The sequence below is a fragment of the Crocuta crocuta genome, unplaced genomic scaffold (genome assembly GCF_008692635.1).
Source record: "Crocuta crocuta isolate KB4526 unplaced genomic scaffold, BGI_CrCroc_1.0 scaffold196, whole genome shotgun sequence".
Taxonomy (NCBI): domain Eukaryota; kingdom Metazoa; phylum Chordata; class Mammalia; order Carnivora; family Hyaenidae; genus Crocuta; species Crocuta crocuta.
Window position 1 is genome coordinate 4308920 of NW_027531026.1, and position 21169 is coordinate 4330088.

Here is a 21169-nt window from a genome sequence, read left to right on the forward strand (position 1 = left end):
TAGTGCCAAACTGTGCCATTTCTTCCACCATGGTTTCACTGTTTTCTTTCTTATTTTCAGAGTAATTTAAATATGCAAGTGAATTCATATTCCCTTCATATTAAAAACAGTAATTCACTCTTTATGATACTGATTCTGCTTTTACCAATATCTGATGGCCAGTTTGATATTGAAAAACCTAGCTAAGGGAAACATAATATAATATATGACCATGTGTGTTGCTTTTAAAACTTTAGATTTGAAGACATTACAGTGGTTAGGAATGGTGGCACCCATGGGAATATTTCTGTGAACTGGGAATTGACCAGGAATAGCAGTGATCCTTCACCGGTAATAGCAGATATCAGACCAAGTTCTGGAGTTCTCCATTTTGCACAAGGGCAGATGTTGGCATCAATTCCTCTCACTATCGTTAACGATGATGTTCCAGAAGAGGCAGAAGCTTATCTACTTCGGATTCTTCCTCATACAATAAGAGGAGGTGCAGAAGTGAGCGAGCCAGCAGAGGTAGATCACTTGTTATGTTTTACTTATGTGAATATTTCTGTGTTACAGAGGAGCCAAAGAATTTGATCACACAAATCACTTTTATGTTTAGTTTGATGCAACAGGAAAAATACTAGTTTTGGAAATGACATTTGTTTCTGTTGCTCAAGGTTGTCTCTTTTGTAAGTAAGTTTACCCTTCAAAAAATCCCATAAATAACACATTAGTAAAGTTGTCAAATCTATTATTTTAAAATTCTTTTTAATGTTTATTTATTTTTGAGAGAGACTGATTGTGAGGGGGGGAGGGTTAAAGACAGAGGGAGACACAGAATCTGAAGCAGACTCTAGGCTCTGAGCTGTCAGCACAGAGCCCAATGTGGGTCTTAAACTCATGACCACGAGATCATGACCTGAACTGAAGTCAGATGCTTAACTCACTGAGCCACGCAGGTGCTCCTCAAATCTATTTTTGATTCATCTTTTACTCGATTACATATTAAAAGTGAGCATCTTTAGACATCTGTAAATAAATATTGAAGATCAGAATATCCTTAAAAATAGTTTGGTACTCTCAGATGTGAGAATTCTGTATTTTAATATTTTATTTCTTTATCTGCAGCTTTTGTTCTACATTCAGGATAGTGATGATGTTTATGGCCTAATAATATTCTTTCCTCTGGAACACCAGAAGATTGAAAGCAGCCCAGGTGAACGATATTTATCCCTGAGTTTTACAAGACTAGGAGGAACCACAGGAGATGTGAACATGTTTTACTCTGCGCTGTATATTCCTGCTGGAGCCGTGGACCCTTTGCGAGCAAAAGATGGCATCTTAAATACGTCCAGGAGAAATAACCTCATTTTTCCAGAACAAAAAACCCAAGTCACTACAAAATTACCAATAAGAAATGATGCATTCCTTCAAAATGGTGCCCACTTTGTAGTAAAGGTATTTTAATGTTTAAAACATTTTCACCTTTGGTTAACCTGCACATGTACTTACCTGTGTGAGAGAGTTAACTGAATATTATCTTGCTCTTTTTTATGCTTTAGGTTCTACCATTGATTATTAAGTTTTGTTGAGGGAGTCCAAAGAGAGACTGTATCTGTTGTTAAGCCATATAAGGATGAATAAAAGGATTCTACTAAAGTTAATATTGTAATCAGGTGATAATAAAAGTACACCAACTTGAAATGCAGGTCAGAGTATAATGGATGACATAATGGAGTGACCTATATTGTTACTGAAGGAGGGTCAGGGAGTAGGGAGATGGAGAGAGGTAGAGAACTGCGATTCTTTGAGTTGATTTGGGCTAATGTGACCTAGGAATGGGATTTGTAGGATAAGTACTGTTTTTCATGATGGATTGCTGCAGGGAAGGCATTCTAGAAATAAAAACACAATATGAGAAAAGTTGTGTAGATATTTTTAAATAATATACTAAAATCTGTTTCTTTTGTGTATTAACTATAGATAGAATCTCTGGATTTTCATCTATTTAATAAAAAGAAGATAGGGCCCCATAGTATAGTACTTCCGTGTTGTGTTTTTTTTTATTTCTTAACTTTTATCAACCAAAATATTATTGCCAAAATTTTATTTATTTATTTTAATGTTTGTTTATTTTTGAGAGAGAGAGAGAACGAGCCGAGCAGGGTTAGGGGCAGAGAGAGAGGGAGACATATAATTCAAGCAGGCTCCAGGATCTGTGCTGTCACCACAGAGCCTGATGTGGGGCTTGAAATCTCAAACTGTAAGATAATGTCCTGAGTTGAAGTCAGATGCTTAACTAACTGAGCCCAGGCACCTCTTATTGCCAATATTTTAAAAATCTGTACTCACTTATGATACTACGGTTATGTTTTCCATGCATTTGGTTTTGGTTGAATCTGAAAATTAGAAAGCAATAAAATTATGTGCTTATCAATTTTGGTTATGTAAATGAATTTAATACAGAACTAGATAGTATGAATGGATGGATAAAGAGTTTATAGTCCTATATCACCACACATTTGCCAACCAAAATATATATCAAATGAAATAGCATATCCCATTAATTTTTTTGAATCATGAACATTTAAATTGGTTTCATATTTTTGCCTAGAGTTTGTTTTATGGTTTATTGTTGCTTTCTGTGGTGTTTGTAACTGCTCCCTTTCTATATGCTATCTTTACCAGGTTATAGCTTCCAGTTGTCTTATATATTACGGATGGTGAGATTAGCATATTAACTGCTTTCTGTGCATGCTTCTCACCTGCTACTTGGGATGGTTTTATTGAGCTCCTGAATTTTCCTGATCTCTTGCCTTTTCCTTCTTGGATTATGTTTTAGTTTTGTTTTAGTATATCTTCCTCAAATACATGTGCAGGAAAGGAATATGCAAGATAAACTTTTAGAGTCTTTGGAGGAGCTGAAAACAAAATCCCAAACTCACATTGGTAGTTTGGCTTGTTAGAAATTTTTAGATTAAAATCATTTTTCTTCAGAATTTGGAAGATACTGTCTTTTAGCTTCCACAGTTGTTGTTCCACAGAGAAATTTGAGGGGAAAGACATTATTTACCTTTTTAGGTAACTTGATCACTGTCTCTGAAGGCCTTTTTTAATGTTTTTGGTGTTCGGAATTCTGCAGGGCTGTGTCCCACCTTACTTATTTATTATTAAGCACTTGGTGGGGTAGCCCTTTTATCCTGAAGAATCTTGTCTTTTATTTTTTTTCTAAGCCAGGCTGCTGCTCATCCTTGTCCCATTTGTGTATTTCTTTTTCTTTTCTTTTCTTTTTTTTTTTAGTTGTTATTATTTTTTATTTTGGAGAGAGAGAACGTGTGTGAGTGGGGAGAGGGGCCGAGGGGCAGAGGAGAGAGACAGAATCTTAAGCAGGCTACATGCTCAATGCAGAGCTCATTGTGGGGCTTGATCCCATGATCCTAGGATCATGACCTGAGCTGAAACCAAGAGTCGGATACTCAACCAACTACGTCACCCCAGTACCCCATTGTTTGTGTATTTCTTGAGGATTTCAGGTGGACGGGTCTAGTAGGTGATCTGTTATGGAGATACGTGATTTATTAGTATGTAAAAGATGCCTCTTTGTAATATGTGTACCCAGAGTTTTTACCACAGTTCCCAGAAATTTTGTCACTAGTAGTGGGAGAATCTCTTCTTTATCTTTTTTTTTTTTTTTTATTTCTAGGAGAGAGAGAGAGAGAGACAGCGTGAGCAGGGGAGGGTCAGAGAGCGAGGGAGTCACAGACTCTGAAACAGGCTCCAGGCTCTGAGCTGGCAGTCAGCACAGAGCCCGATGCGGGGCTCGAACCCATGAACCGCGAGATCATGACCTAAGCGAAAGTCGGACGCTTAACCGACTAAGCCACCCAGGCGCCCCTCTTCTTTATCTTTTATTATTGTTATTTTTATTGTGTGTCCCCTCACAATGGGGTATGTGGTGCATACTTATGAGGATAATGCATTCTTCTGAGGACCCATGAATTTCTCTTCGAGTGATGGGTGAGGAGAACATGGCTTTATACAAAGTTGTGTCTGCCTCCCCTTGGGTTGTGGGATGCCTTTGTGAGATGAATGGCCAGATTGGGGGAGTCTAGATCTGTGAAGTGGCATTGAGTACATGATTGAGCCCATGGCCCTGGTCCTGTTCAATAATAACTTAAAGTGACAAGAATGCTGCTACTAGAACACATTTAGAAATATATTTAGAATTTTTTAAAAATGCTGTGAGTTTGGCCTTATACAAAATATGTCATAACTTTTAAAAATTGGTCCTAATAGATCTGAATGCATACTGACTTCACCTGCTTGCCCTTAGGGCAGCATTTCCCAAAGTTAGGAGTTTTCAGGAGTCTTTGGGAGATAATAAATTCTCAAGAGGAGTTTTACAATTTAATGGAGTTTTTGTGGGGTTTTTTTTGGTGTCAACTCTGTCCTTTGCCTTCTCTGCTGTCGGTGTCCTCTGGATTCGGAGGCTTCTTACTAATCGACATTGTCTTAGGCTGCTCTAAAGGCTACAGTGGACTGGGTGGCTTTAACAGCAGACTTTTAGTTCTCATAGTGCTGGAGTCTGGGAAATCGGAGATCAGAGTGCTGGGCATGGTGAGTGTTTGGTGAGAGCCCTCTTCCTGGTTTGCGGACTAATGTCTTATTGCTGCATCCTCACATAGTGGAAAGAGAGAGAGGAAACAAGCTGTTTGGTGTCTCTTCATATAAGGGCACTAATCTCACAAGAACTCTACCCTCACGACCCACTTATTTCCCAAAGGTCCCATTTCCCAATGCCGTCTCGCTGGGGATTAGGTTTTCAATATGTGAATTCTGGGGGAACACAAACATTTAAATTCATAACATATGTTTAAGGGTATGTCAGTATTCAGTTCTCTCTCTGTCTGCCTCCAGTCTTGCACAGGGCACAACTGATATGTGAACTGAATTATTAACCCAAGTGAAATGAAGCAGAGATTTTATATAGTTTCTTTTGGTTTCATGGAGGTCTGGGCCTCCTGGCATCCTGGTAGTAGTCGTAGTGACAGGAGTGGAGTTTGGGACTGATGATGCAGAAAAGGTGATCTTGAGTCATAGTCAACTTTTCTGTCCCCTTTTTAGCTTTCTGATTTCTTTCCTCATGCTTCCTCAAGACTAGTTTTTACTGTAATACAGCCCCCCTTATATCTGTGTCAATATTAGTAAGCTTTTAGTCTCTTGAAAATATCCAATATGTCTATCCAAGTAGCTGCAGAAAAATCTCTTTGTAAGCACAACCTTATTCAGAATGTTCTCTGGATCAGATATTATCTAAGCTACATTTCAGCTTTCCATATGAACATGACGAAATTTACTTTCTTGATGATACTTGAAAAGTAAAGAAGTAAACACTTGGAGAAGTGTGTAATGTCTGAATTTTGGTGATGCCAGTTTAGAAATCTGTTTGCACCACTAATTCCAGACTCCATTCTTTATCTCTCTGTATTCAGTTAAAAAGCAAAAGGTCTTACAGCTCAGTTAATTTAACACTTTAGGGCAAAAAAGACATTATTAGTCACGGACACAATTCTTCAAGGTTCAAAACAGCTATAGGTTCTGGAAGGCTGGTAGAAATTAGAAGGTTGTGTAGTTTGTGTAGTACATAATGGATGAGCAACTCAAGAATAGGAGACATCAGACTCTGCATGGAAAGTTGAATGAAACTGAAGAAAGGAGAATCTGAGACATGAGCTCCTCATTTTTCACTAACCCTCTCAGCTAAATACATTAGTCTGAGATACAACTTTTGGCAGGCTTAGGGTTTGCTAATGTGCTGTCCCAGTTGCAAACTCTCTGAAAGCAAAGAACGACTCTTTATGAATGGGGCAGTTTGATTTAGCAGATGCTTAAGGAACCCAGACAAAAAGGCTTAGAGACTAGAAAATAAGTGTTAGAAAATTAGCATATTTCTTTTCATCAGTTCATTTCATAGCCTTCCATAACTTCTTTATATTTTCAAAAATATTATATTTAGAATTCTGTAGCTTTTTTGATAAATATAAGATATGAACTTATTTTCCTTCTTTCTTTTTAGAAAGCTTTGAAGTAAAAATACATTGAGTTGTTTTCTTGATGATATAAATAGTATTATTAGATTAGCTCTTTCTGAGCGTATGGGAATGAGTGTTCATTTACAAATGTGTGCTTTGCCTCCAAGCACTTATATTCAAATATATGAATTTTATTTTATTCTTTGTGATTTTTTTAAGATAAATAGTAATTTATATGTGCTCATATATATTCCTTTTCTCTAGAAAGAGTGACAGTTGTATGGTTTTTGATATGTATCTTTACATTGTATTTATTTTATAAAGTAAATGCAGTATACTAAAGAATTACATGTTCTATTTTACTTGAATTAGTTTACATACCATATTTGGAAGAATTGGTCCATATGATTTCTTTGTTTTCTTTTACTCAGATCACTGTTTACCAAATATGGAATGTTTCCTCTCTTTGTCCTTCTGCATGTAATTTTTAAAACAAAATGTGTGACATTTTAAAAAGGCATTTTCTTTTTCTTTATAAAATATATTTTGTTTATCATAAAATGTGAGGTTGTGTGTCGGATCAGAACTAGTCTTGTCCATTTGTGGAAAAGTCTCTTCAGGTGGTACAATCTTGCATAGTTTCTACATCATAAAGACTAACAGAGGGGTCTAAAGAGTGGAAGATCCGTAATGTCTTATTAAGTTCAAAATTGCTTTTCAACTTAAAATCTCTATGATTTTTGCAGTCCTCTAGTGATTATCTGTTCCTGTACTTCTCAAGTGAACAGTACTTTGGTTGGTCAGTTGAATTTTAGAAAGTTAGAATATTAAGATGTTGAAGGTTTGTGATATACCAGGATTCCTATGGAGCTCATTTTGTGTTGGAGGGATGAGTCGACAGACATTTACAGCTGCAGTTTTGGGTCGGTGTCATGGCTGGGAAAAGGCTGACAAGACCACAGACTCACAAAGACTTTGTTGGAAAATAAAAGTCTAGAATGCACAAAATGACGATAAGCAAGAAACATGTGACATTTATGATAAAGTTTTGAGTTTCATGAGGGTAATTGTAGAAGTTCAGAAGGAGATAGAATAAAGATGACTGGAGATACCAGGAAATCTGGAAGGAGAGGGAGATTTAACTGGTCTTTAAGAGTGGGTACATTTTGGTCTTGTGAGATGATGAGAGGCCATTCTAGATGAGAAGAACACTGTGGAAATTACTCTCGTGGTTGTGTTCATTAAGTACATACAGGGATAATGTGTGTTATACAGAGGGTGTTTTTCTTGGAAGAGAAAGGCATGTTAAGTTACACTTGGAGTTCTGAATGATCTTCTGATACTGAAGTTTCTCAGGCAGGGAAGGGGGAGTGGGTGATTGATTGGAGGTGTGGTGAGTGGAAGAGAAGAATGAGATATGTGCAACTTTATTTGGCTTTAAAGTCAAGATAGTTGGTATAAGAGATAAGGAGGTAAACCAGATGACAGTGCTGGTAATGTTAGTGGTGAGGAGACTTGGAACAGAGATATTGATTTCTATTTTGGACCTTCTATCTATAAGGTGTCTGTGTGACATTTAGATGATGTCCTGTGACAGTTGATTATAAAGGTTTAGAATATGAAGGAGAGATCCAGAGGTTATTAAGGAGAGTGAAATTATAAGATAAAGGGCTTAGGAAGAACCTAGGAAGAACCTTGGGGAATAATAACTGAAGGGGAAAAAGAGCTCAAGAAGTCAGTGCAGGAGACTCAGATAGGATGGTGAATAAAAGCAGAGGTGAAGTTGCCCAGTTTGTGACCTTTAGCCATACTTACTGTGTTGCCCCATACTACTAAGACTTTTTTTTTTTAATTTAAGAATTTCTGTTCTTTGAAATTTTTCATTGTGTTTTTTTGTTTTTTATAGTTGGAAACTGTGGAGTTGGTGAACATAATTCCTCCAATCCCACCTATAAGTCCTAGATTTGGGAAAATCCAAAATATTTCTTTAGTGGTTACTCTGGACATTGCAAATGGAGAAATTGGCTTCATTAGCAATCTTCCAATCATTTTGCATGAACCAGAAGATTCTGCTACTGAAGTGGTAAGTAAGAAGGCTTTTTTTTTTTTTTTGCTATTAGCAAACAAAAGCAACAGATCTTGAAAAGCTCCAACATTTACAGCAAGTTTATAGTATGTCATTTGATATAAATAACTGATGAGGATGTGATTTTCCATCATCTTTTGCTATATTTGAAAAAATAAAATTAGGATTAATTGCTTATGGCCAGAATTGAGTATTTTGATGTAGCTGCTTTTAGATAGTGCTATGACACTTGACAGAGTGATAGCCAAATATATATTTTTATTGCCAAGTCATATGTACCTCAGGTATCCTTGGGCTGTTCCATTTCTTAGCATTCCATTTGCTTGCCTGGGGCAAGACTGGAGTGGCTGCCTTGGGTTCTCTGCTTGGTGACGGAAATGATGGTGGTAAAGTAGTGGAATGCCAAATCTTAGGAATTTTGTATTATATATATGGGTAAATACACACACACACACACACACACACACACACACACACACACACAGAAGCATACTCACGTATTCAGCACCCCAACCTCCCCCTACCCTAATTGAATTTTCCTGCCATCTATCCAGGGTTGGCTCTGACCTTCAGCTTTACCATTATCTGAATCACGGTCTATCCCTGAGACCCTCTCCAAGTTGCTCACACTTCGATTTGATTTAAAGTGGGTTGGGGTTCAGATCAGAAAAGAAGAGAATAGTTTTTGTTATCAAAGCCTCATGTCAAAATAGGGTGTCTGCAATTTCTTTTGTTTGTATATTTGATTCTATAAACTGTCACAGAAGGTAATTTTTCAAGATGGTTGTGACTTTTTGTATTTTTCCTTAACACACTGTTTCCTTCTAAAAACTGAAAAAAAAAATTAAGGAGTGGATTGCTTTCATTCATCTGCTGTCATTTTACCATTTCATATTTTTCCCTTGAGGGAAGTAAGTTTTGAAGGAAAATTTTGAGCTCTGTGAACCTGCATTCTTCCCCTTCTGGGAAACAGAAAGAGTGGAAATTTCCCTTGGTTCTGTTTCTCTGTGTTTCATCTGTAGCCCAGGCCACACCCATTCTTCAGGGTGCTTTAAGGGCTCAGCCCTTTCTTAACTTTTTGTCTTCCCTAAGTATCTTATTTTTCTCCCTAGTCTCCAGCCCTGACTATTGCTCAGATTAGTAGAATTGTTACTGAGGAGATTATCTTCCATTTTTCAAGATGAGTTGTATTAAAAAAGCAAAGAACAAAGAAGGTACCTTTTTTAGGGGCTTAAAAAATGGCCTATCTACCATTAAGTATTCATTTATATTCTTTATTTTTAAAAACTTTATCATTATCTACAATTTATCCTTTTATTATATATATTTGAAACATACTACACTTAAATAAAACTACCAAATATAATTTGTTGGAGAATTATTGTAATAGGAGTCATTTATTTAGGTCTTACAATGGAGACACACTCTAATCGTCTCCACAAACTTGCAAAATAGGGAAGCCCTAGCTTCATTTCATTTGTGGAAATTGAGGTCAGGGAGGTTAAGTAACTTGCCCAAAGTAACCTAGGATTATGATCTGAGTATCTGATTTTGTTTATACTGCATTTATTTTGTTGGTTAGAAACATTTCTTATTTATGGTATTATTTTTTTATTTTTGCCCTCATCACTCTAGGATACCTCTCACATAATTTTCTAGTTTTACTTACAAAGGATTATTTTTCAGTTTATATTGTGATATTATGTTAATTCTTTTTTCAGAGAAACTTCAATGAAAATGTATTTCTTAGCCAAATTGTTCTGTTTTTCACAATTCTTTGGCTTTTAAAATATTTTTCTCTTTGTTAAGACAAATCCTAGGTTAGGAATACTTTTGGGCGGAAGCAATGTTGTAGATAAATTTGATTAGCAAAACTAATAAGAATAGTTATATCTAAAATTATTTCTATGCTTAAACAGAAAGCTTGTTCAGTTTTATTTTTAATGTCATCTAATAGTTGGCTTCTCTATGCAGAATGCATATATTCATAATTAACATAATAACATGTGCATGCCCTGATAGCTTACATAATTTGTTAGCATATATTTCAGAAGAAATTGCCATTTCTTTCTTTTTATAAGGTCTACATTCCCTTACACCGGGATGGAACCGATGGCCAGGCTACTGTCTATTGGAGTTTGAAGCCCTCTGGCTTTAATTCAAAATCAGTGACCTTGGATGATATAGGTCCCTTTAATGGCTCTGTTGTGTTTTTATCTGGGCAAAGTGACACAACAATCAACATTACGGTCAAAGCTGATGATACACCGGAAATGAATGAGACGGTAACACTTTCTCTAGACAGGTAATGATCTGTTTAGTTTACGTTTATTTAGTAACATGTATATATTATATGTTCAAGGTTTCTAAATAATTTTGTTTTTTGTTTAATTCTTTCCTCCATATAAATTAAAAGGGAAAAACTCTTCCACATAAAGTAAAAAGAAAAACTAAGTGGATAGCATTTTGTGGTCTTCTGACATTTCTGTTTTTTGTTGATGGCGACTATGAGTAGTATGACATAGTGAACTTTTACCCTGCTATTCATTATGAGGAAACATTACACAGAAGATTTTATGAAAGATATCAGATACATCATAAACATAGCTAATATGTTGCTATATTAAAAAAGTAGGCAGTGACAAATCTAAAATGTTAGGTTAAGCAAACAGCTCTGCTGGCTTCATTTTCAACAGTGTAGAGGATTAGAACTTTATTTTGAGTGAGTAATCTTCCTGTAATGAAACTCTCTTTTAACATAGAATTTGAACAATAAATAATATTTATATTTAGACAATCAAAAATACAAATTTAAGAGGTATTTTTCAGTAATAATGAGGATTTACTTAACATTTCTCAGTGGCTAATTGGTATTAGGAAAATCTTACAGTCTCTCAAAGAGAGTTTTTTTTTAGCAAGTCAGAAAATTTCCAAAAATGAAAAGCAATACTGTGTTTAACTGATGTCAGTTAATTTAAAAAAATCAAAATCACACTTATGTACTGTAATTCCCTATATTAAAGTTGATACGTATTAGAGGGGGTTAATGTGATTGGAGGGCTTTGCAGACTTCATGTTTTATAATTAATAAAATTCAGAGAAATCCAATTGGCATTATTTTATATTACATTAATCAGGTGTGAAAGAGTAATCATTATTTTACGGAAGCCCAGGTCCTCTCTATATTTTACCATTAGGTTTTTCTTTGTAGGTATTTTGCATAAACATATTCCATAAATCTGATTAGTGGCTGTTCTTTATTTTTATGTTTAGGAAAAATAAGAATATAGGGAATAAATCAACAGAATGTCTATGCATTTTGTTTATTTTCATAACCTTTTTATGTGCACTTCCTTTTTTACATGAAAAGTTACCAGACAGCAGGAAAGCAAACAAACAAAAAAAGCAGAAACTAAATGCAACACTCACACTGTCTAAATGACTTATATTTTAAATACATATTTCATATTAAATCTTACGGAAAGGTATTTCAAATGATTTAAGAAAGTCAGTGAAATGTAAATGAAAACTGAAAATTATTTTTTTTACTTATATTCTTTTTTTCTCTTAGTTAAGTTTGAGTACTTAAATCAGCTGACAGTCTTCAAAAAAAGAAAACAAACTGAAAGAAAATGAACAACAATAATAAACCAGAGATCCTGCAGTTCATAGAAACTGTTAAGCCAAGCTTAGTTTCCACTTTGGCTAAATGTTTAAAGAATGATTTAAATTTCATCTTTGAAAATTTATAGTAACTGTAATTCCTTCAAAATAGTCAATTTTAACTCTATAATATAAGCCTTTAATTAAATATAATTTTTAAGTGTTTATTTCTTTGTCTCCCAAGGGCAAAAACTGTACATAAGTACAAATCGTGGGGTAGAGAATTTCAGAAATTATTAGTTCCTCTCTTTTCAAATCCAGGAAATTAGTTCAATTTTGTATTAAAATGTTTTAATTCAATTAGTAACTAGTGCTTACTTTATTATCTCAGTTGTGCATGATCAAGAATGAACAAACTACATTTGAGTGTTCTAAGACCTTTTTAAATAAATGTGAGAATACAACCTATGATTTGAAATAACATTTTTTACCAAAACCTCCATCTCAGTTTTGCAATTTTTAACAAAACTAAAATGAAAGAATGATTGTTAGTATTATTACAATGTTACAATATAATAGTGTAACAAACAAAAATAATTAACACTTCATTGTGGTACATTATATACTTCTAAAGTCAAATTCAAATACAAATTCTCTGTGGGTAGTACAGATAAAAGTTGCCCTGGAATTAAACAGTTTATGATGCTTTCAATATCATATCAGGTAAAAAATATTTTACTGTTCAGTTTTCCCCAAATCAGAAAAAAAAATTTATTCCACAAAAGTTTTTGTATATGTGGTGTATAACCCCATACTTATAGTGTTACTTGACTTTAAAAATGAATCACTTGGGTTATGCATGTTGACATGTGTTTTTCAAGGCTGTTTGAAAATGCAATACATTGTGGATTTGGAAAGTATTTAGATTTCCTGATATGAAGTTCTTTTTAAGTAATAGTTGTCAAAATTAAATGATAAACTGATAGTTTACAGGTTCTTGAATATATTTCTATGCAAATGGGGAAAGGTATGTATTTCTTTGCTTATAGCATTTTAGTTTTTTCAAAGATCAATTGGCTTTAGATCTGAAGATGAAGATTTTTGTTTTTTTAAAAACCTCATTAAAGCTACTAAGTAATTATAAGTCAAGCTGAATGAAATTTGCTCAGCTGCTGCGGTCTGTGAGCATTCACAGTGCTTGGCAGGCCTCAGCGCCTTAGAGCAGGCCTGGAAACAATGTCTTCAGTGCGTGTTGACATGCTGGCTGGCCATGGGGTCATCCTTCCTAAGTGGGAACTGCTGAACCTCTTGCTAGCATTTGTCAATAGCAAAGAATCCAGTGTGCAGAATTCTCATAAAGTGAACATTACTAGCTCCTGGGGGAAAAAATGAAAGGCTTTCTTTAGATTTATTTTTATTCTGTCATTCAAATTTCTAGCAGTATTAGTGAGATTTTGGCAAATGGTGGCTCTGTCTCCTTCCCCCGCCCCCCCCCCATACTTCTTTCTGTGTTGACAGGGTAGAAACCGAAAGGTTTGTCGTGTATTTTGGGTAAGTGTACAAAATAATGCCTTTGTGTTTGTGGGGTTTTTTTTTGTTTGTTTTTTTTGTTTTTGGTTTTTCAAGCCGTTGTTTTGGACAAGTCTGCAGTTCTGCATGACCACAAGTCTTGAGAAATTTCACTTGATGCCTGTGCATGTTTTGTGTGTAGTTTCATTTTCTAATGATAAGGGGAGCGTGTATGAAATATGGGCAGATTTGTTATGGAAATCATATGACTGCATTAACACTATAACAGATAACTGTCCTGTATTTGGACTGTCTCTCCTGTGACCACGAGTATGCTAGGTATTGGTTGTCAGACATCCAAAAGCTAGAGAAGGATGTTAATTCTGATTCTTTATTACATAGGAAGCGAGCTGTGTTTTCTGCCTATTAATTGTGGCTTTGTTGTAATTTTGAGGTCTGATCATGAGTACTTTTTGGTTTAACAGACAGTGACATTTGGGAAGGTTTAGAGCAGATTGCAGGATTGAGAATTCTCAAAGAGTATGCTGGCTTCTAAACCCCCAGAGCCTTGCCTCCCAGCCCCTTTGATCACTCTAATTATACACTGAGCATAAAAACCAGAAATTAAGAAAAATAATCTGGTTTAAAATATATTCTTTTGAGAGATGTATACAAATTGTTTAATAAGTCATGCATCTCAATTCCATTCGATTCCATATTTTTTGTGTATGTCTTATATTTTCTTATATAATAGTGAAAAATCATGAGGTTAAAATTGAAGTGAATAGAACCATATGAAAGGTCACAAAATATTTCTAAAATCTAATCGTAATTTCATTTATTTTTTACCTGTGTGGTTTGCTTTAGTCTTGGCAGTTGTCCAACTTTTATTTAGTTAGTATGATCTAATGTCATGAATTATTTAAAAAAGTTCAAATGTATGTAAAGTCAAAACAATTTTATTTAAATATATTTTCTAACTACATGTTACAAATTAAATTTTCCTAAAACTATGAACAAATCTCTAGATTTGGTACTTTATAAAAATATATAGCCTCTGATTACTGTATTTTTGGTGTACCTAGGCAATATGCGATTTTGGTTAAATATGAACACCATAAAGAATTCAGAAATAGAAGTTTCTGGATGTTGAACCCATTGAATGTTATGGGTAAAAGTGTTTTGATCCTAAGTGATTTTAATGCACTTAAATTCATTTTAAGTTTTAACTCCTAATAACCTTCATATTCAGTATCTGGAAATGTTGTAAAAAATGTAAGTAAGGCTGTAAAATTCAGAAGCAAGATTATAGGTGGTGAATGCTTTTCTCCCCTTTGCCTTTTGCAGAGTCAATGTTGAAAATCAAGTGCTAAAATCTGGATATACTAGTCGTGACCTAATTATTTTGGAAAATGATGATCCTGGGGGACTTTTTGAATTTTCTCCTACATCTAGAGGACCCTATACTATAAAAGTAAGTATAAAAGGAACTTCCATCTATTCTGTACTCACAACTTCAGAAGAAGAATCTTGAAGAATTTGAATTGCTGTGGATTTTTCATTTTTTTAAGGAAGGGGAATCTGTAGAGCTCCACATCACCCGATCCAGGGGAGCTCTGGTTAAGCAGTTTCTACACTACCGAGTAGAGCCGAGAGAGAGCAATGAATTCTATGGAAACACAGGGGTGCTAGAATTTAAACCTGGGGAACGAGAGATCGTAATCACATTGTTATCAAGATTGGATGGGATACCAGAGGTACAGGATTTTCTTTTTTTCTTGTGCTTTTGTGGAAAGCTGATAGTATCTAGTATATTATGAATATAGATATTTTGAACATTTACAAGGAGGTAGAGGAATGGAAGTGAGCAAGAAAAGATTGAGAAGTATTTATGTTTGGAAAAGAAGCTTAAAAAGCAAAGGAAGATTCATTCAACTTTGAGTTGCCTGTATTTGTCCTACATAAAGAAATACCAAATGATCTGACACTTTCCCTGAAAGTTTCCCTGAAACTGTTTCTATAAAATCACTTTTTTTAAAGGAAATAAACTTAAGTTTTATATTAATAGAACCACATGTTGTTCCAGTATGTTTGCACACCAGTGCATATGTAGCTTTGAAATTAATTTTATTTACATGTACTGGTTTATTTTTTTTAAAGACTATTTTTTTAATGTTTGTTTATTTCTGAGAGAGAGAGAGTGTATGAGTCAGGAAGAAACAGAGGGAGAGGGAGACACAGAATTCAAAGCAGGATCCAGGCTCTGAGATGTCAGCACAGAGCCTGATGTGGAGCTTGAACGCACAAACTGTGATATCATGACCTGAGCTGAAGTTGGACTCTCAACCGACTGAGCCACCCAGGCTCCCCTACACGTACTAGTTTAAATGACTAACTAGATCATCAGTGATATGTTCAGTCTTCTTACGGTTTTAGTATAATATCATGGCTTCTCTTTTCCCTTTTTGGATAATGTGTACTTTTATATCTGATGTCTCTCTTACTGGATAGGAGAATGTTAAACAATGTTTTAGAAATAATATTAGACTTTTGTTTTTTTTAGTGAGTCATATGTTTCTGAAAAATAGGTGGTAGTAATATTCTTGAATTTCTGTATTTTATTTGTGCTGAAGATTTGAACTTTATATTTTTCCTAATTTGACATGTTCACTTTAGTTGGATGAACACTACTGGGTGGTCCTCAGCAGCCATGGTGAACGGGAAAGCAAGTTGGGAAGTGCTACGGTTGTCAACATAACGATTCTAAAAAATGATGATCCTCATGGGATTATAGAGTTTGTTTCTCATGATCTAATTGTTATGATAAATGAAAGTAAAGGAGACGATACCTATGGTGGTAATTTACTCTGCTTCTCATATTCTAGTACTGTTTACTAAAGAGGAAGTTAACTACTTTTTAGTCTATTTCTTTAGCAAATAGTTATTTTTAGTTGTGTATCTGCCTTAAAATTACATGTAGTGCAGATATTTGTATTTTTAAAGTAATATTTAGGATTGCTATTTTCATTTCTTATCTTATTATTATAATGATAACTGATGATCTCAGTTATATTTTGATTTCAGCTAACCGTAAGTGGTAGAATTCAAATGCCAGGATTCAAATAGGAAAGACTTTAAAACAGAGAATTAGTGCTTGGGAACTAAGTGCAGTGGCATGAAATGAGAAGGAGCTTATTTTTAGAGCAGTGTCTGTGTAGGTGAAAAAATTACTTTTGAGTGTACAGCTTCCTCTAGTAGCTTTAGCAAATAGCCTTCTAGAACTTTATGACAGGTGTGCCTAATTAGTCACCATTCAGTTCCCTGAGCGAATGATTTTTAAATCTCCAAACTGAGATAAAAAAGATCAAGTCCATTTATTTTACAAATTTTATATCTACAGAAAGAAAACCAGGTTACTGTATTTAGATATATTCCTTGAGCCTGTGTAAGCAAATGATTGGCTTTTATTAAAAAGAGGTCTTATATTTGCTTTTGTTTTTTAAGCAGTTTCTTTACTCATGATTTAAAAAGTTTTCAATGTATATTCATATATATTATACACATGTGTGTTTCACAGCTGTTTATGATGTAATAAGAAATCGAGGCAACTTTGGTGATGTTAGTATATCATGGGTGGTTTGTCCAGACTTTACACAAGATGTGTTTCCCGTCCAAGGGACTATTTTCTTTGGAGATCAGGAATTTTTGAAAAATATCACCATTTATTCCCTTCCAGATGAGGTAAATGTTGCATATATCTCTCTTTATGTGTTGTCATTGCTTAATTATTACTTTTTATTTAATAATTAAACATCTGGCAGTACATCTTGTCATGAAAATATGTGAAAAAGAATGCAGGCCTGATAATGTCTGAATAGACACCAAAAGAGAAATATTTTTTGTTTCCCTGAAGGCATTTTTAACTCTTCAAACTCACAGTTGCCAGTTCCATGCACAGGTGTCAAGGTTAGGATGACGTTCACTGTGCCGTTTGTGCCCTGCCCTTTAAAGACAAGGGTACTATCTAGTGTCCTCTTGGTGCATTCTCAGAATCGGGTCAGTGGACCAAATGGATCATGGATCCAGAGTGGTGCTCATGTTACTAGTAGCGAAGAGAACGAACTTAGTAACAATGGGAGTGGACTTTTCTCAACAGTCACGGAAGCCTGTCCCTCAGGCTTGTTCCTTGAGAGAAAGAATTCCAACACACTTCCATTTTAGATGCAGTGAACAACTTACATGGACGAAATGAAAGAGAAATAATGTCCACCTATGGATTTATATAGACTCAGAGCAATGGTGGCGAATCTTATCTTGGCAAGACGTGGAAATGAGGTCTTTGTGGGTGAAAGTTCAGTAAGGTTTGTGAGAGGCCTTTGAGAGCTAGCCAGACTTTTTGTTAACTATTATGACCTCTGTTCTAAATGCTTCCAAAAGTTGTTTTTCTGGCTTTCTTTTCTTGTAAACAACATATATCTTCTTATAGAAATAATGTGAGCTATGCAGTGTTTATATTTATAGCATATATAAAGAAAAATGTATCGATTTGCATTAAATTTTATGCATCAGAATACAGTGGCTGTTTGGATGAAATGCGCATTAAAAAGTTTTTTTGGGTCTGAGTCCTACTTGAATCATTTAGGGTGCTACTGCTGCAGAAATGGCAGTGAGCATTAGAACTGTCATTAATAGAGCCGTTTTTTAAAAGATAAAAAATAATTTAGGACCATATTATAGAAATATTTGTGCAAATCACCTGACTTAAAACATGTGTAACATTTTCCACAAGATTCCAGAGGAAATGGAGGAATTTACCATTATTTTACTTAATGCCACTGGAGGAGCTAAAATAGGAAACAGAACTACTGCAACTCTGAGGATTAGAAGAAATGATGACCCCATTTATTTTGCAGGTGACATTTCTATCTTTTTTGAGTGAGTTTACATCTTTTTAAACAGTAGATAGATATGTTTTCATTAACCTTTTTAACTGAGCATTTTCGAGAATGTATAACTGATGCTTATTTAAATATGATTTCTTGATTCGTTTGGATGATCATTATTTAATCTGTTTGATATTTTAAGAAATGTTTTTAAAGGTTGTCTGAAGGAAAAAAATGAAGAGAACGAATGCTGTTTTATTAGCTTTGTTATCCCTCTGCCTTCAGATTCCAAGATATTTCTTTTGCCTTTGTGCAGTGAAGAGCACTCTTCCAGGAAACATCTTCTAGCACACAACGTAGCCAGTTCAGGGTCTGGGTATTATTTACCTAATGAATACTCAGTTACTGTAATAACTAATCTTTATTGGACATGTAAATTAAGAATTCCCTATTTTTTGCATTTTAGTTCTTTCTTTAGAACTCTCTTTGGCCACTCGAGACAGTGTTTAGTTTTTACTGTAATTTTAATTCCAGTATAGTTAACTTACAGTGTGATATTTCTTTCAGGTATACAATATAGTAACTCAAAACTTGAATACAACACCCCGTGCTCCTCATGACAAGTGTACTCCTTAATCCACATCACTTATGTTACCAATCCCATCTCCCTCCCCCCTCCCCCCACCTGCCTCCTGGGAACCATCAGTTTGTTCTCTGTAGTTGACCTTTTTCGTTTTATTTGTGAACTTAATTGGGTCCAATTCTTTCTTAAATCTTTTTTGCAAGCCGTTCAATTTACAATTGCAGGAATCTTTTAAAGCTCTTGAATTCTATTGATTACTATTCTTAACCTTCAGATAACATGTACATAATGCATTTGTCCTGTGTTCAGCCTTCTGCTAACTGCTATGGCAAAAATAGAACATAGAATATCTGGGCTTATTCTCAAGGAACTTACAATCTAAATTTGGATATGAGGTATATGAAACAGTAGTCAGAGGATTCTGACTGTGATTTACTGACAGTAAATCAGCCTGTGATTTACTGACAACTTGGGAGTTGAAGACCATGGATTCCGAAGGAATGAAGGCAAAGGGAAGGTTACTAACCTGGAAGTAATCAGAAGAGGCTTCATATAGGAGTTCGCAACAGAGTTGAATCTTTAAGCAAAGACACAGCAGAAGGGAGTTCTTGTTTGGGTAGGGAGAAATACAAAGCGATTTGAAAATATGTAGGTGGGATCAGAAAAGGTCACATGTTCCTTCTTTATAAATATTTCAGAACCTCGTGTGGTGAGAGTTCAGGAAGGTGAGACTGCCAACTTTACAGTTCTGAGAAATGGATCTGTTGACGTTGCTTGCACCGTCCAATATGCTACCATGGATGGGAAGGCTACCGCAAGAGAGGGAGACTTTGTTCCTGTTGAAAAAGGAGAAATGCTCGTTTTTGCGGTTGGAAATAGGAAGCAGAGGATATCCGTCTTTGTTAATGAAGATGGTATCCCAGAAACAGATGAGTCTTTTTATATAATCCTCTTTAATTCAACAGGTAAATAAAATTATATTTTTATGGCAGATGTTATTTCAGTGCCTTTATTCAAGATAACATTAAGTATTTAACTGTCATCTATGACTCTTCAAGAGCAGAATTGTTTGTTTTATTGCTTTTTGAGGGAAAGAATGAAGAATATACGTGTTGAAACTTCATGTACCTGGTATACTCTGTGGCATTATTTTTAATTTTTTTTTTCACAGTGTAGCACATGTAGAAAATTGTGATATTATGTAAGGAATAGAAATCTAGTCATGGCTACTCTCAGCCTTCTTTAGTAACCCAAGCGCTTAGGGCATCAGTATCTGTAACCCCTTGCTATTCCAGCATGGTGCTGGACATACTGGCCAGGAAGCTGCATCTGTAGATGGCTGAATGCACCTGACTGATAATTCTTTGGAGCTATAGCCACGATGAATGATATTTGCAAGGAGGAAAAGATAGATTCTTTCTTCTTTATACCATAATGGAAGCAGGATGTTTGGACCCCAATATGTGGGTCCTGACCCCAACTTTAATAAATTGGTGGGTCTATAGCTTTTTAAAAAAAATCTTTATTTTTTTCTTCATTTTCTTTCTTCTTCTTTATCTTTATTCTACAAAGAGCTATTTTTTTCTGAACCTTTTGTGAATAAGTTGAAGATAGGATATGCCATCACCCTTGAATACATTAGTGCATTTTTCCTACAAACAAGGACATTCTCCAACATAAATACAGTATAACCATTAATAGCAGGAAGTTAACATTAATGTAGTCATTGTATCAGACCCCATTCAGATTTCTCCACTTGTCCCAATAATGTTCTTTCTAGCAAAATGATCCTTTCCTAAATCATGCATTGATTTTAGTTGTCATGTCTCTTTAATCTTTTCAATTTGGAATAGTTCCTCAATCTTTCATGACTTTTATGACCATTAAAATATAGAAATTACAGGCTAGTTATTTTGTAAAACATCCCCCATCTTGGGTTTGTTTGATATTTCCCCATTACTAGTTCCAGGTTTTGCATCGTTGACAGGAGTTTCATAGAAGTGATTCTTTGTTACCATTTCTTTAGTTGACACGTGATTTTGTTTTGTCCCTTGACTGCAGTGTTTGCTTTGACAATAATTTAGGCAGTGACTGCCAGGCTTCTCTACTGTACTTTTTTCTTTGTAATTAATAAATATTTTTGTAGGGAACATACTTTAGTAAATAGTCTGTAACTCACCAAACTTACAATTTTTTCACTGATACATTTATCAATATGGACTCATGATTTTATTTTAATACAGTAGGTTATATTTCGCTATCATTATTTGTTTTGGTGGTCAGATTGTCCCAGATTTGGCTAATGGTAGCCTATTTGAGATGGCTTTTTTTGTCTTTGTCTTTTTGACATGTTCCATATTATTCTGTGAGCATTTTCTTGCTTCCTGGCACAGCAAACTGCTCTAAACTAATCTTAAATTTTCCCTGTTACTACCTGAAATTTGTCATTTCCTCCAGAAGCCTTGTTTCTTTCAGTGAGGGATGTTTTCTAGAA

General features: G+C 34.9%; 1 protein-coding gene across 1 annotated transcript in view; it reads left to right on the forward strand.

The window, feature by feature from the left end:
• ADGRV1 (adhesion G protein-coupled receptor V1) overlaps positions 1–21169 on the forward strand; it is a 506890-nt gene that overhangs the window by 18801 nt on the left and 466920 nt on the right. Inside the window, exons 8-17 of the mRNA XM_077770967.1 lie at positions 237–507; positions 1108–1437; positions 7918–8094; positions 10179–10402; positions 14557–14683; positions 14781–14966; positions 15886–16066; positions 16787–16950; positions 17999–18122; positions 19374–19640. Of these exons, the coding sequence (XP_077627093.1) occupies positions 237–507; positions 1108–1437; positions 7918–8094; positions 10179–10402; positions 14557–14683; positions 14781–14966; positions 15886–16066; positions 16787–16950; positions 17999–18122; positions 19374–19640 (2051 nt within the window). The remainder of the gene's footprint in view (positions 1–236; positions 508–1107; positions 1438–7917; positions 8095–10178; positions 10403–14556; positions 14684–14780; positions 14967–15885; positions 16067–16786; positions 16951–17998; positions 18123–19373; positions 19641–21169) is intronic.